The sequence below is a fragment of the Zalophus californianus genome, chromosome 7 (genome assembly GCF_009762305.2).
Source record: "Zalophus californianus isolate mZalCal1 chromosome 7, mZalCal1.pri.v2, whole genome shotgun sequence".
Lineage (NCBI taxonomy): Eukaryota > Metazoa > Chordata > Mammalia > Carnivora > Otariidae > Zalophus > Zalophus californianus.
In genome coordinates this window covers 3,963,570-3,980,554 of record NC_045601.1, presented here as the reverse complement: position 1 = coordinate 3,980,554, position 16,985 = coordinate 3,963,570, and the positions used below count along the sequence as shown (strand labels likewise).

General features: G+C 42.1%; 1 protein-coding gene across 9 annotated transcripts in view; it reads right to left on the bottom strand.

Moving 5' to 3' along the window:
• Window positions 1-3,452: 3,452 nt before the first annotated feature.
• The window catches only part of PDE10A (phosphodiesterase 10A), a 582,460-nt gene continuing 568,927 nt past the window's right edge, over window positions 3,453-16,985 (bottom strand). For all 9 annotated transcript variants that reach the window (XM_027601960.2, XM_027601968.2, XM_027601965.2 and 6 more), the window contains 4 exons: window positions 16,824-16,935; window positions 13,038-13,118; window positions 11,446-11,534; window positions 3,453-9,116 (listed from right to left, as the gene is read on the bottom strand). In XM_027601960.2, coding sequence (XP_027457761.1) covers window positions 8,999-9,116; window positions 11,446-11,534; window positions 13,038-13,118; window positions 16,824-16,935 — 400 coding nt within the window. In that variant the 3' untranslated portion in view covers window positions 3,453-8,998. The remainder of the gene's footprint in view (window positions 9,117-11,445; window positions 11,535-13,037; window positions 13,119-16,823; window positions 16,936-16,985) is intronic.

The window sequence follows — 16,985 nt, the reverse complement described above, 5'->3', positions numbered from 1 at the left end:
GCGCCCCTCCCTCAGGTTTTAAATCGATCCGGTTGAAAGCCTTTCTCACGTGCTGTTGCCCTCCTGAGGTCTAGGTGTGGCCACAGAAGGGTTTGGTCAGCTAACCTGAGCTGAGGAGCAGGCAGTGAGGCAGGACCCTCATGGCACTGCCCTGCCCAGACAGGCAACTGTTGCAATGTCCTCACTGGTTCTTGACCTTGGCCACCTGACCTCAGTGATGTTCCTGAGCCAGCCTGCACTCTGATGAGTTGGTTTCCCAGAAGCAGTGTGACCCCATGTGCCCCCCCAGCCACATAGCATGTGTTGCCATCCATCAGCAGAGTGGGGAGGTGTGGGCTTAGCCCACCTAGTCACCTCAGGCAGCCCTTGTTCATTTTTGTCCCCTTGTCACACCAGATGCGATTTGAGACTTCACCTGTGAGGTGCCCCAGTCTCTCCAAGCTCTAGGAAAAAGCAGGCATGAGGATCCTCTTGATCAGATTCCCAAAACTGATCAGGGGGCTTCCTCCCCTGCCCACCTCCCGCCCACCCTGGTTCTCCCCCTCGTGGACAGCACCCTGGCCCTCCTGGTGTCTGCACATTCACACCTCAACTGCTTTCTTTTCTACATTCCTTCCTTCCCCAGTCCAGGCGACCCTTACTGCTGGGCACAGAAAACCTGAAAACATCTTGTTTCAGTAGACTGTCAGCTTATAAATAGCCTTGAAAGCTTTTTTCCCCTCAAGAGTTCATCTACTATGAGTTTCTGAATCTCATTTTGAAACTGTGTACCTGTGTTGGTCAAGATGCACCCTTTGGGAACAGATCCTGAAGAAGGCACATTTCAGGACAGCATGGTGCTTAATGCGGGAGTCTCTGGATGCTGGCTGGCCTGCTTTCTTAGGTACTACCTACTTCACCTGTTTTTCACAGCCCTCATCTTAAAGTGGGGGTGAAAACATGCGTCATTCAGAGAGTCGTTGTGAGCACTGAATTGGTAGGAGGGCTTGGCGAACATAAAGGCTCAACTCAGTTTGGGCGACTAGGCATTGCAGCCCGGTTCCCACGGCAGGGGATCAGAGGCAACCCATTCAGGAGGGAGCAGATTACTGACTGAGAGGAACACGATTCTCAAACATAGGAGATAACATTTGAGTTTCCAAGGAGGAGCCAATGAAGCAGAGAACAGAGTACGAGGTTAGGGACATGGGATGCTCAAAGGACAGATGTACATTCACGTGACTGAGCCACAGGAGGGGGGGAGGGGGCTATAGGAGATGTGCCCAGAGTGCCAACTGATGGACTTTAACAATTTATTCTGTACTAAGTAAGGGCCCAGCAGAAGGTCATTGGCAAATTTCTAGGGGGAGAATTGTCAAAAATAACTAGGCTCCAAAGCCAATTTACATTTTTAGAAACTTAAAAAAAGAATCAGTTGGGCATAAGGAGGCAAGAGAGCTTTCGTCAAATAATTGAAAGTTTGTCAGATAAAAAAGGGAGCAGACTTATCCATGTGCTGTAAGCCAGTATCTTGGAATAGAAATTATAAAGCTACAGATTTCAGGACAACTTCAGATAGAACTTTCTGGCAACCAGAGCTGTCAAACAGTGGTCTGGTTTGCATTACAGTGGTCTGTCCTCCACCCCTAGAGTATGAAGTCAGATGACCGTCTATCAGACATGGCAAGTAAAAGATCCTGCATTGCTGGTAGGAGGATGAACCAATGCCCAACAGTCATGATTTCATGTGGACAAAACTCAGTAACTCAGAAGGCTTAGGAAATGGGGTGTCTTGATGCATGCTTTTTTTAGTCAATGCAAGGGTAAGCAGGTAAATATTATTTTCTTTAAAAAAAAAAAGATTTTGAGACAGAGAGAGAGAGCACAAGCAGAGGCAGAGACAGAGGGAGAAGCAGGGTCCCCGCCAAGCAAGGAGCCCGATGCGGGGCTCGATCCCAGGACTCTGGGATCAGGACCTGAGCCGAAGGCAGACGCTTAGCCCGCTGAGCCCCTCCAGGACCCCCAGGCTTTGGTATTCTTATGAGAACAGCAGCAAGACTGCACTACTGGGAACATATTTAAGAATCGTCTTGTTAAATGTGTGAGATTTTCAGGTATACAGATGTGTGGCTCCATCTCTCTGGAACTATGACGGTGCAGACAGTAATCGCAGAGCTGGTGCGCAGGAAATAATGGCAAAGCCGTGAAGGCTTCCGGGGGATGAAGCAGTCGATTCCAAGCCCACGGAAATGTCGTGTCCCGCCTTCTGCTCCTAATTCCCTCCTTCCACCTTCCACACATCAAGTGCCCAACGGGCATACTGAACGCATGTTGGCTTAATACGTATTGCTTTTCAGGGTTCCTTTTGCTTTAGGATGTAGATACGATGGGGAAATGTTCCTCTCCTCAAAGCTCTCGAGTTACAGAAGGTTGATGGAAAAATCAGATGTGTACATAACTAAGGATTCAAGTTAAGATCGGCTCTACAGAGTACCAATCTGCAACGTGAGTTGCCAAATAAGTTTATGGATATATTAATTCATGAAATTCGTTTTAGCACAGTCAACATTTTATTCAGTTTCACAGGAAATGAGTACTTTAACAAAAATCCTGTCTACAACACATACAGCTATGCACTCTGAGGGCATTCCATTAGTGAGGGCTGGTGGTGCAGGAGAATTCCATTTTAGGGGCTGTCTGTGCTTCCACTTAACAAGACTGTGGACTCTTGTATTTAACAATGTAACAGCTCTTTATTCCAATAAACTTTTGCTTTGTTTATTTCCAAATTTAGTTCTGATACCTTTATGGTGAGGGAGGGTCTGTGGATACAAATGAACTTCTAACTTTTTGGTCTTAAATATTTACCACCTGATGGTAAGCAGGGATAGCCAAAGAAACACAATTTCTTTCAGCTGAGTTGTCAAGATAAAGCCATGAGTATACTTATTGTGGAACACAGATGATGTGAGGTTTAACCCAGAACGTTTTCTTTACTGTAACAGAGAGAATCCCAAGACTTACACACAGAAGCATGCATACAACTGGAGTCCTTCCTGCTCTTGGCCAAGTGCATCTGGTTGGTTCTGGGGGCCCCTGGAGGCCAGGGGACCTATTTCAGGAGTCTTAGAGTCAGCACTCCAAGCCACTAGCTTTGGAACCTGAAGCACTCGTTCTAAAAGACCAGCTTCTCCCACATAGTCTCGGAACCTTTAAAATTATACAATGGAGTTAATAAATCATGTTACACAATTTAACATCGTAGGTTGTCTCATCCTTTCTGCTAGGAAATGGCTGAAGCAGACACACCACAACAAGCCAACGTGAACTCGGGGGCTTCCACGCGGACAAGGCCTGGAGTGCGTGCAGACACACTTTGACGGCGCCGTTGTACCTCCTCCTCAACAGACAAAACATCTCTCACCTTCCCCGCAAATGAGAGCAAATGATAAACGTGAAAAATGATATTTTAAAAACTCTGTATTCAATTATTCACACCAAAGGATATCCATTAAAATTATGAACATCTCTACATATATTTCATGTATCATACATATATATATACTTTGTATGTATAGTTACATATCGACAAAAAATTCCTTGCTGCCCTAAGCGTGTAAGTAAAACAAAGCTAGATTTTGCAGTGTAACATCCATATATGCATATATACTGGCAGTTGGAATTATGAATTTATTTACAAGTTGCCTCGGTTATAATAAATGATTACTGTTCTATTATACAAACATAATGGTAAAGGTTTCTTTTAAATACAAAGACTGCAAATGAATACATGAAAAATTACACACATGTACAGTATTTATAATTTATAAATGCAAAGTTAAGACCTCTTTAAATTATTGCACTTGTGCATTTTACAAAGATTTTTATATGTCATACATATAAAATAATTGTTTTAAGTTTGCTAACTCATCAACTATAATAAAGTCAGATATTATTTACTTGAAATTCTTTCTCCTTCCAAAAGAGAGCCAACTAAAACTTTAGACACAGATCCATCAACTCTGCAAATTGGTCTATTAAGTGCATTGTATTTTGGACAGCTTATAACCCATCTTACACCTTGGCAGTATGGGGTCAGCAAGATCACCGCCAGCAAACTTGTGGGTATCTTAACTAGGTAGGGATATAGGATCTCTTTTGTTCCTATGGACTTGTAAAGAAAGCCACCTTTTCTTTTCAGAAAGATTCAAGATGCTACATATCTATAAATTTTGGTAACTTTCACAGTGTTTGGGCAAGCACATTTTTTCACATGGGTCACTGGGTTGGGTCTGGTGAATAGGTCGGGGCATTGTATAGAAATACCTTCTCCAGATCAATCTGTTGAACTTTCAATGTGCACACCAAAGGCATGCATAGAGCATACATCATACAATAGATCTATGGGAAATAATACTCCTTTATGGCATTTACATTGGGTGTTGGAGAGATGGCCCAGGACTGGGTATTATTCAAGTGGCTAAAGGAAAAACAAAAGCTGCAACACCCATGGTCTAACAGTATTCCAGGTGAGCTGGAGGATCAGATGATACACTTTGCAACCTTCATTTGCAGTAGGAATAAAAACTTTCCATTTATACTTCTGCAAATACATAGTACCTCAAAATTATCAGCTGACACTTGACATGTGTAAACTGACTTCTCTACTTGACACACTGGATTCAGATCTTAACTTGCAGGTCGGGTCCTTGGACGACACTGACCCACGCACCCCCCGCCACCAGAGGCACACTTGGGTCTGCACACGTTCAGTTACCAATTGCTCATACTCGCTGTAAAGCGAGGTCCGACTATGCAGGAGGCAAACGGTACTGCTGTCCACTGTGGGGTCGAGGGGGGGGAACTTAGCACGTGAGTGAAGACAGTAATGTTTCTTTGAATTTGAAGTATTGTTTCTTGAGAAACATTAATGTCTTTCTCTTCATCCCACCCCTTTAATTTAGAACCAGAACATCACTGAAACTTCTCTCCTTTTTGCTATTTTTACCATCACAGAAATGCATCTAATGCTTCAGACAACCAAAACATCCAGTACAAAAAAAAAAAGACAAAAAACAGAAAGGGTATATATAGTACTGCAATTGGGAATCACTAATTTAAACGTAAGATTAAGTGCTTAAAGGAATGGGCAGAATGTGTATCAGGATACATACTTGTGCAAAGGTAAAACAGAACAGCCATGCGCTGCTGACAAGCAGGGGAGGGGGAGGGGGGACAACAACCGACAGCATACTTGGTTAATTTACATTTTACAGAGATTCTAAAGTCAGGCAATAAAAGGGATACATTAATGTGACTAAATAAGTCTTTAAAGAATTAAACCCTAAATAAAATCAGTAAAGTGTAGAAAGCAAACACATGTCTGAAATAAAGGTTAGAAGTGATTTTCAAAATCTAAATCATGCATATGTACCTGAAACCCAACAAAATCATACCCACCATAACTGTGTCACAGTTCTTGGAAGTTCTTGCAAAAAAGCCTGCATCTGCACAGTTCACTGGTTGTAGTCATCAGGGTATGTGCGAATGACATCAGATAAAGGATAGAAGTCTGATGAGGGAGAATGGTCCTATCCTTTCAATTTGATCCAATTAACCATGGACATGTCCCTTTAAATGTTTTTAATTCTAGTTAAGCAAGAAAGGCAAAGTAATAAATATAGGAACAAAGAAGTAAAATTACAGTATTTAAAATAAAGGCACAGGCCAAGTCATGGTGAATAATTTAGTCCGATTAAAGCTCAAACCTTAATTTTGAGATAAAAGACCAGAAACATAATATCCAAACTAAGTCTATTAAAAAATCCAGGTAGCTAAGGATTTATGCATCTATGTGTATCATGTACAAACATATCTAGTGTGCCTGAACATACCAATAAAGCAAAGTCACTGAGACTGACTGTATAAAACTAAAAAAAAATCTAAAGCTATCTAAAAAGCATGCTAAGAAGAGGAAACCTACACTGAACAAATCCAGTTTCAAAGTAGTTCCCTCTGTGTCGCTGTGAGAACAAGTCACCTCCAGTGGTACCGTATCATCTGCACAGATGCCTTCCCACTGAGGAAGGGTCCAGGACGAAGACGGCTATGCTAAGTAATTCCACTTGGTCTCTCTTCCATGACCAGTTTCTGATGAGCCCCGTAGAGATAATGAGAGCTGGGGAGTGGGTCTCAATCCTGCCCCAGGAACAGGGCCGTTTTTGAGAATTACTTTCCACATCCATTTAAGTTCTCCTAATTAAATCAAAGTCAATTATTAATTTATAAGATGCTTGCAATTTTTAGAGTTTTATTCCACTGCCTAAATTCAATATTTCATGTTGTTGGCATGCATTTCCAAGAAAATTTCTAGTTAAAAAATATATTCACTGTCTCTGGGAAGATAATGGAATAACTGCCTTTGACAATAAAACTTTGTCCATTATAAATCAGCACAACCAATAAAAACTTCCACAAATCAATCATTCTACATATACTCACATCTGGCTACCAAATTTATACTGAACAGGGAAATTTTGGCCCAATATAAAATACTGCCTTAATGAGAAACTCGTTAAAACTTTTGGTAATAAAAACCATCTGCCCTTTCAAGAAAAGATGTGGGAGAAAGATGAGAACAGAGCTCAAAAGTTTGTCTGCTAAGTATATCTGCCCCAATATAAAAATACTCCTAACGGCATTTTTTCCCAAAGCAGATTATTGACTAAATATCCCTGCATCTTGGGCCCATTTTAGGTAAATGTATGATTCCTAAGTAGATCTTAAGAATATTAACAGTTCACGTTAGAATACAGTCCTTCCTTTGTTCAAACTTTGCTTTGATTATGACAATATTTCAAGAGAAATCAACTAACCAATAAACCCATGTACGGTTCTTTGGAAAACTGTTCAAAGTAGAATGTCAATAATATAAGAAATCTGGCTCTATCGAAATAAGAGAATTTTCTGTAGTAATTTTAGAAAGACAATCTTAAAAAGCAAAAATAGCCATAAGATTCCCTCCCTTCAGGACTCTTTTCTGTATCAAAAAGCAAAATTCATGCATCCTTTTAGGATCCTTTTAATTAAACAATCTCCAGTGGTATCTCCTCCCAACCCCCTTGCGGGGGTTTGGAATTCAGTGGAGTTCCACTACACGACTACTAACTCTTGGAATTGAAGTTCGATTCGGTGGGCCAGTTTCATAAATCTGAGTGCAGAAAAACATGCAACATTTTAGAATTCAATTCTATAAATGCACTAACATGAAAAAGGACATTTTCTGCTCACATTTTCCAACACACAAAAAAGCAGGTTTTGAAGAATGAGGCCGATTTTTACTTTCTATAGGTGTGTTTGCATCTCTATCCCTTATACATATGTACTTTTGTACCATGTATGTCTAGCCACAGTGGTATTTCTCTCTGGATATTTCATTTTACCTCATATCGTATAATTACAATAGCAAATGGAGTGCCAGGGAGGGAAGATGGCAACTTTCAGAAGCCCACAGGGAAATAATATTCCAGTTTCCTGCCAAGTGAATAGCAGATAAGCTGTCTGTGATGGATCTGCTGATCACTTCTTGAGACTCTAGTTCTCTCATTCCTTCAGGTCAGGACTAACCACGGCTCTGGAGGTGACCTTGCCATTGTGCTAAAAATCTCAACAGCTCTAATGTGCACCAGAAATGACTGGCTTATAATCCTTGTAGGAAAGGGTCCAGACTACTACTTTTGTGTATTTTTTCACAACACTTATATTGTAAAGTAGTATTGGTGTACTAAAAATTATACAGAAGACTGTTCAGACTACAGGTCTGGATGTAGATGCTTGATACTGGAGCAGAGGAGAGAGAACAGGAATGCACTGCGATGCACTCGCGCTGCGCTCTCCTACTTCCTGTCGTGCTTAGGAAATGTGACCGAGGAGCACAAAGCAGGGGGCAAATTGGGGGATGGGTGCAGCAGAGCAAAGTAAAATTACACAAGACTTAAATTTTATGGTTTAATTTGATTTTGAGAGAAATGTATGGTATTTTAATTAAATAATCTGTAGAATAAACCTCTCATTTTGAAGGTGCGTCTAAAATTTTGCAATGACACCAAGTGAAAATATAAAGAAATCACTATGAAAATTCACATTTGACATCCCATAAGACCTGTCTGTTAAGAAAAATTCATATGCCTTGCTTTTGTTCGTTCTTTATGCAAAGTGTTTAGAAAATTTGCCTACAATGAAGAAAAAAATAAAAAATATTCTTTGACATTTTTTGAATTGATACTTGGAATTTTGAGATTTATTCTGATGTATATCTGCATCTCTTCTCAAGAGGATAGAAAGTCTACCTCCTTTAGTGTTAGATCTATCCACCCAAGCCCTTTAGTATAAACTTAGAGAATACACTTTTCATCCACCTAATTTTTAATTCATGAGGCTCTGAGACAAGAATCTGTTTTCCATCACTGATTGCAGAAAGACACTTCTTACTGTCACCTCAATGACACTCGTCCTGAGGCTGTCTGCTACAATTCACGCTAATTACGAGTAGGTCACACACGAACATTCACAATACTAATGTGTAAAAATTCCTATTTATAACCAACAACATCAAAGCAACATTGGTGTTAAAGCCAAAGTACAACATCATAATAGTACCATTTTAACCCCTCACTAGAAAGATACAATGGAAAAGTACCCCCTTCTGAATAATTCTTGTCCGTTCCCACGAAGGCCTCAGGAACGTGCGCCTGTTAGAAAAGGCCAGTTCACAAGACAAATGGAGTCCCTCGGACGGCTGATTTCTGGTCACGGGGTGGTCCTGGTTGATCACTGTCTCTGACGCGTCACAGAGGAGACTGATGGGGAGCCATCGGCTTGACGTGTTTCCTTGATGTTACCTTCTTTGAGAGGCTTGTGTCCTAGCTACCAGGTGTAGGTTCCCCCGTGAAAATAAAGGGAAGAGAAGTCAAACAAGCAGGACGAGCATGTCAAGGTGGGGCAGCTCATCAAGTGGCCGTCAGTCTTCGATCTTCACGGGCAACTTCTCTGAGGGCCCGTGGGCCCCTGGCTGGGCCGAGATCCATACCGCACTCTCCTCCCCTCGGATCACCTTCTCCCACTGGCTGAGGTTATTCCTAAGGATAAAAGATGCGGGGACAAGGGTGTTTAAAAAGGATTTCCGGGCTCAATCGCAAACATTAAGCACCCCCCTCCCCCCGAGGTACAGCCGAGCGTGACGGCCTTCTGGTGCCCTTCTGAGGCGGACAACGACCAGCCTGCTGTGGCTGGGCAGGGTCCCAGCACGTCTCCCTGACGTGGTCCTGCAGCACATTCTGCAGCAGAGCCTGTGGCCAGCGAAGCTGGGGAGGTGGGCCACTTGTCCCAGGAGCTCCAAACGACAGGGGCAACAGGAGAGCTAGCTCAGGACATAGCATCTCGTAATCAGTGAGAAAGGACGACCTGGAAAGGGGCACAAGCCACAGGGTGTACTAGCCAGGAGCACGGAGGTAAATGGGGGGGAAGGGGGGCTGGCGGCAAGAACGTTCGGCCACAGCACCGACAGCCAGGAGCTCCCACTCTGCGGGCAGAGACAGAGTGCCCCTTGGGGTCCCTGCCACCTCATACTGGAACTGGGGAGTAGCCTTATTTTGACACGGCGTCATATATAAAAAGTCACCGTAAGTTACATGTAGTACCAATGTTAGAAAATTTCTTTGTTGGCAGTAAAGCCATCTTTGCGTTCTGGCAACTTGTGGTCTCAGACACAGCTGCTCGTCCCCTCTCCATGGGTCTTTCTCTTTCCCAATCTGCTGTTCAAATGCTGTGGGAATCCTAATCTCCCTGAACAGTGTGACCACCACCACCTCGCCCCACATGGCTGACTGGGCAGAGATCTTATCAACACTTCCCACCTTGCACCTTGCTTTCTTATATACAAAGCCAAAATCAGAAGGGAACCTTGCACTAGCAAACACATAAGTCATAGAAAGCACACACAATGCAAAGACACCTCTAGACAAAAGAAATCTCTAAAATATAACCTGAAAAATGGAATACTTTTAGCTTTTGTGCCATATTACCACATATTATTTGCCCAGAACTTAAAGAGATTTTTGATATACTGGAAAAAAGACCTACACTAATTTTGCCACGTTTCCTTGGACACCAATGATACATGAATTTTTTTTAAGTGTTAATAAGATTAAAATGGCTTTAAGAGATTATATGGTTCAGCCAAGTCAATGAAGCAAGAATGCATCAAAGCTGCTGAGACAGAGGAATCCCCATCCTCATGCTCGATAATGACAGCAAGCACTCATTCTGCTGGTTCTGGATATTTAACAGAAAATACAGATAATTTTTGGATAGGAAAGGACTTTTTACTGTTACCTAGGATTTTTTTTTTCTTTAATAACATGGATTTTGATTGATATTGCCATTTCTCTTTGGTGGGGCACTGACTTTTCCAACCCGATTCCATCAGGAATGAGTCCCAGGCTCATACTCCATATTATCCACATGGCTTAGCCCTTATGTAATAAGACAATATTTTAATGAACTAACTGCTGATTAAGGTCAGTGATGGCTCAACAAAATCAGCTGGGATGTTATGTTCACCTCCCCAAGAGCAGAGAAGAGAAACCATCACTTACATAGGAAAAAACATCTCCCTCCTTGTTGGTTTTCTTTGTTTTCCTCACGATAACTTGCTCGCGAAATGAGTTTCAATAGCAGAGAGTGGGAGTATACCAAAGGCTTTGGTTTTGTTTAAAATCCTGCCCCTGTCCTCTGTCCCCCACTGTGCCCACCCAACCCCCAAGGGTGCTCCATGGCTAAACAGTTGGAAAAATCAGCGGGACACCAGTTCTCTTGCAGAAAATCAATACACAGGGCTGCTCTGCTCAGTGCCCTTTGACCTCCCCAGACGGAACTTCTTTTCAAAGTAACATGAAAATCCTAAAAAAAATTCCAATGTTCTTAGCTGAGCGCATCCCTCAAAAGCAATGAGAAAAGGATGCAGAGGATTTAGAAGCTGGGACGGATGGATGACAGAGGGCTCCTATTTCTTTTGGGAAGAAACTAAAACTCACAGAGAAAGAAGATCCCAGTCAAGGCTCCCCCTCCTCATTTACACAATAAACTGTGGGATTAAGCTAAGCCCCGTTCCAACAAGCAGTCCCGATCACACATTATGGTTCTGTCTTTTTAAAAACGCATTGGGCATGGATCCCTGGGTCCTGACAAAATCCAAACCCAAACCAGATACCTTTTTGCTCCTTTTTGGTGAATGAAGGACTTTATGAATACTCTTAACATATACCTGTTACCTAGGCAAACACACAGCCCATGAAATGGCATTTACTGTAATAAGACACAGCACACACATTGATGGAGAGGAAAATTCCATACGGAGTCTTCGTCCTTTTGTTACATCACACCCCAGCCTTGAGCAGTGGTACATACCTGCATGCTTTGAGGAGAGGCTCTGTGGGCGGGAAGATCTGGGTGAGGGTGGTGTAGCAGGGGATAGCCACAGCGTTGTAGAACCCCAGCTGCCCTCGCGCAGAGCCACGCACAACAAGACACAAAAGCGCAGGTTAGCAACAACTTCTCAGCGGAGGCTTCTGTTTCTCAAGCCTAGCTTTAAATTAAATGTTCCAATTTTGCTCCCTGACATTTGGGCTCAATGAATACTGCTGCAGAGTGCATTTAAAAATGCCTTAAAATATGTCCACAAAATAACACACATAAAAAGAGGTTCATCCCAAACCCAAGTTCAACAGTCAATGAGATTCCATTTATAGATCAGTCAAGTTATAATTCAAGCACTGTTCTTGTCTCTCGTCAAAGTTAGTTTTCTACCATAGACATTTCAGAGTCAACCCTGCTATTCTTCTACAGGTGGCCTCTTCTCCAACTTAGTATTTGGGAATCTGTGCAGGTGTTTCGTGGGCTTGCTATCCTTGGCTGTTGGTGCCTTGCTTGGTCTCCAGAGACTTTCTTTCTCCCCCTCCCCCCCTTTTTTTTATATATATAATCACACAACGAGACAGGACCTTTACAAAAGGACATGAAAAGAAGATGCCAGACAGGGAAGACAGATCTCTGTGAGCAAATATATGGGAAAGTTCCACAAACAGTATTAAAAAGAAATTAAAATGCAAGAACCACATGGAACAGGCATGTGGGGCTGGGCATGTCAGTGCGTGTTCAGCAAGGAAGAACAGTGAGCGCCCCGTCGGATGTAGCGGCTAAGCACACGAACACACTATGAACCGAGGACCACGAGGGTGAGAAAACCACGCGGCCCTTCTCTACGCTGACGTCTCTGAAAAACTGGGGACTTGCCTCAACTTTGGTATGAATAGTGAATAAATGAACTTTAAGTGAAATAGGAAAGCTTGAGAACTTATCCAAAACCATCATCCCGTGAGTTTTCTGAAATGTTTTCTAAACGAAATTCCATAATTATTTGTCCATAACTAACTTCCCTGTAATGGGGTTAGAAGATTGGTAGTTTAAAAAGACTATAATCTGAGAAATAGATCGCACCACACATGCAAAACTGACAGGCACGAGAGCTGTCAAAACATCAAAACATTGACATAAATCATGCGGTAAGACCTGAAAAAATAATAATTAATGTCAACTGATGGTAAGACAAAACTCAAAATGTACTGAAACACTATGCATTATTTGTTAGGAAAAGTGGGCCTGATCAAAATCTATGTTACTCTCTAAAAAATACCTTTGCACATTCAATGACAAAAGATCTTCTGCTTGTTAGAAATATTAACAATTCAAACTCCTCTATCCCTCCATTTCAAGCCATTGGTTACTGTGATTCCATCGGTGGAAAGAGCTGACGGTTCGGGTAGTTGTGGCTTCTTTAAACCCAACTACGATTTCCTAATCCTGGCGTTATGATCCCCAAACTCCATCTAAATGCAGAAGATTTCAAGTGGTCCTGGGTTCTACAAGGTGGCATATACTTTTAATTCACGTGTGATTTTATGATCGCCTGAAATTATTTGACTTTTCAACAGAATTCATACCTGGCCTTGTGGGACCTCGTCCTTCTTGTCTCTGTCCATCATGGGAATAGGTTGTATTCCCAACTTTTTCATCTCATCGCCCTAAGAGAAACGGGAAAAAACAAGCTTTCTCAACTTATAAACCATTATCAAGTCTTGGTATTAATGAGTTGTTGCCTTTATTTATTAATTTTCTTCGCAATGGATAATGTTTCTGGCTATTGATGCAAACAAATGTCAAAACAATAAAAACTTAATGTATCATCATTTGGCTTTTATCCTGATGTTCTTCTCAATGAAATTACCAGGAATGCAGGCATCTCTCCCGGTTCCATTGTGCAGAAGTTAGTGAAAGTTATGATAAGAGGAGATTCAGGTAATAGTGAGGAGGGATGACAAGAACAAAGCATGGAATAACCTCAAGGCCTTTTTCTCACTTATTTTTCAAATGAATTTTCACGTGTGTTGAACTGGATGAAGCAAGGCTTTAGAGAGAAATAATGTATATCAAGAATGGTCTGCTGAAATGTGTTAGTAAAGATACAGTATAATTGGCTACACATCACCATAAAGGTTACAGTCACAGATGTTTGTTAAAGATTTTCTGTTTCGCAGGCTTTGGGATATAGGTAACATATAAATACTATTTTATTTAATCGTCATGAAATACTAGGAGTTAGATATTCTTGTCCCCATTTTATAGATTTTAAAAATTATCTTCCTCTTTTTAGTTATTTGTTAAAGATTTTTAAAATCTTCTTTCTTAACATACCCCAACTTTTTCCTTGCTACACCACTATTCCCTCACATTTCTTCATTATTCAGTTACTTTAATTACCTTACAATCATGCTTATTTTCAGAAATCAGAGGTGGAGAACTAAAAACATCCTAGATTTGCTAATGTAGGTCCAAAACAAATGATGAGAACCCTCACGAAAGGTTCTATTGCAGGACAGAGGCCAAGCACAAACATCAAGAACCCCCACAAAGGGTTTTATTGCAGGACAGAAGCCAAGAACAAATGACCAGAACCCCCACAAAGGGTTCTACCGGCAGGACAGAGGCCAAGCACAAATGACAAGAACCCCCCAAAAGGGTTCTATGTGCAGGAGAGAGGCCAAGCACAAAGGATGAGAACCCCCACGAAGGGTTCTATCTATGGGACAGAGGCCAAGAACAAATGACTAGAACCCCCACGAAGGGATCTATGTGCAGGACAGAGGCCAAGAACACATGACTACAACCCCAACAAATGGTTCTACTGGCAGAACAGAGGCTAAGAACAAATGACGAGAACCCCCATGAAGGATTTTATGTGCAGGACAGAGGCCAAGCACAAACGATAGAACCCCAACGAAGAGTTCTATCTGCAGGACAGAGGCCAAGAAAAATGACGAGGACCCCCACGAAGGGCTCTATGTGTGGGACAGAGGCCAAGCACAAATGATAGGATCCCCACGAAGGGATCTATTGCAGGACAGAGGCCAAGCACAAATGATTAGGACCTCACGAAGGGTCTACTGGCAGGACAGAGGCCAAGAACAGATGACAGGACCCCCACGAAGGGCTCTATTGCAGGACAGAGGCCAAGAACAGATGACAGGACCCCCACGAAGGGCTCTATTGCAGGACAGAGGCCAAGAACAGATGACAGGACCCCCACGAAGGGCTCTATTGCAGGACAGAGGCCAAGAACAGATGACAGGACCCCCACGAAGGGCTCTATTGCAGGACGGAAGCACTTGAGTCTAGCTTCTGCTCCCGTGTTATCACTTTAAATATTACTTCCTTGGTTCTCAAACTTTTTCCATTCCTGTTCTAAGTGAGTGAAACTAACCAGGCCCCTTGCTCAAGGATATTACAAGTCCAGTAAGTAAAAAGACTGTGAATAATCAAAGATTTGACTATGTACAGTACTCACAAATAAGGATCAATGCTACACAGAAAAACAACGGAGTACTGCAGAGTATGTGTCCCAGGAAGTACTGGCCCAGAGTGGGGCTTGCAGAGGAAGCTGCAGAGGGCAGGCGGGGGGGGGGGGGGCACGGGGCGGGGAAGAAGCTGACCTAGATGGCCGCGAGAGGGACTTGACTCAGGGAAGCCAGAGGGGCTGAGACGAGGAAATAGTCTGGTGAAGCAGTGGGCTTTGGAGATCAAGTTCGTGATTTCTGTCTCTATCACAACAGCATGGAGGGACAGACTGGGAACAACATTAGAGTCACCCTTAACCTGCAGATGTGACAACTAAAGCACAGAGAGGAGTCACAAAGCTGGTCTGGGGTTTGATCCCACGTGCTACAGCAGGATGCCCATCTCCAGCACCAGGACATCAAACACCACACTCTGTGTGACTGTTAGTCTAAGTCTAAAGGAAAAGGCAGGGACCTAGGTCAGAATGCTGCAGGGATTCAGGCACGAGGTGGCTAAGTCTTGGGGCAGGAAGTGGGGTGGGTGGTGGGCAGAGATAGGATCTAGCGGACATCTGGGAGGTGAGCCGGCAAGACGCAGTGATGACCTCTGCTTCCTCCCATGGACCGCGAGGTCCCTGAAGACAGCATCCATGTGCACTTTGGGAGCTTAATCAGTCTTTGCGGACTGTTTAATCAGTGCAAAAAAAGAGAGGAGGGAAATCTACATAGCATATCTGTCACATTTTGATTCATATTTTAGAATACAAATACAATTATGAAAGTATGAATTGTATTAGTTAAATCAAATTATTTGCAAAACAATACGCTAGCTTCAGACCAGTTTTCAGTGATACTTACAGAATGTACTCTAGGTTACTACTTTTAGACACATGTGCAAATTAAGTTAACGGATAATAAAGTCAGAGATTACAGTTCAGACATGTATACCTAAAACAACCTTTTTAATTAAGTCTGATAGTAACTAGATCCTGGGATACACACTATAAAATAAGAAAAAACATGAAAGAGTTTGCATGCACAATGTGTAGGCATTCTGGAGAAATAATACTGTGAGTATAATCAACTCCAGGCCTGTGGTTCTCACCCAACAAACATTGTTTTGGCTTTGCCATCGTGAAAAAAATTAACATTATAAATCTTTTCTATTGAGCTATCAACTGAATGACTGGCTGGTTTTTACTTTTTACATCCATTCTTTTATATGGGTAAGGCTGAATGGTTTGAATTAGCAATGACCAAACTCCTGGCCCTCCAAATTTACCTTTACTTTTTCAAACCAATGAGATACACAAACATTTTATTTCATTTGTTTCCCTAAAGTAATCTTTGAATATGCAGGGGGCTAGGTATTGGTGGGTTCATGTTAATAAGAGAGTGTTTTACTTCTTCTTGGACAATTCAGAAAGCAAAATGAGAACTCAAACACACATTTCTGATAATTGATATAATTCAGTCAAGAAGAGGATATTAATGAAAGCAAGTTCCATGGTTGCCTCACATGTCGGGAGTATCACGAGTTAAAAGCCCACATATTCTGTGGAACTCCTAATTGGTCGTTGAATTGACCATCTGGAGTATTTACAGAATCTTGTATGTTTATGGTACAAGGTAATTATGTCCCCAATTTCTAACTCCAGACATATACAGCCTGTGACACTAGGGTCCCACAATCTTATGGGCTGTATGTCTGTATAAGTGTCCTTAAATCTGTGTAGAAATGCTAATTCCTCTATTGCATGTAACTGACAGTATACTGTTTTTTGAAGTAACAAGCAACCTGAGCTACTAAGACACTGTTACTAATTTACCCATATATTTACTTTCTCATCAGACTTTTTCTCATTTTTAACGTTCATATAAAAATCAAAAACATACCTCAGCCCAGAACTCTGCATATATATCATTTGCTGTCAATTTTGTAACCGGCCATAGTTTTGTTACAGAACAAAGATCACAGGCAGTCATCATCAAACCAATGACACGATCTCTAGAACACAATAACACAAAACAGGTCAACGTGGCATTTGCACTCTTACA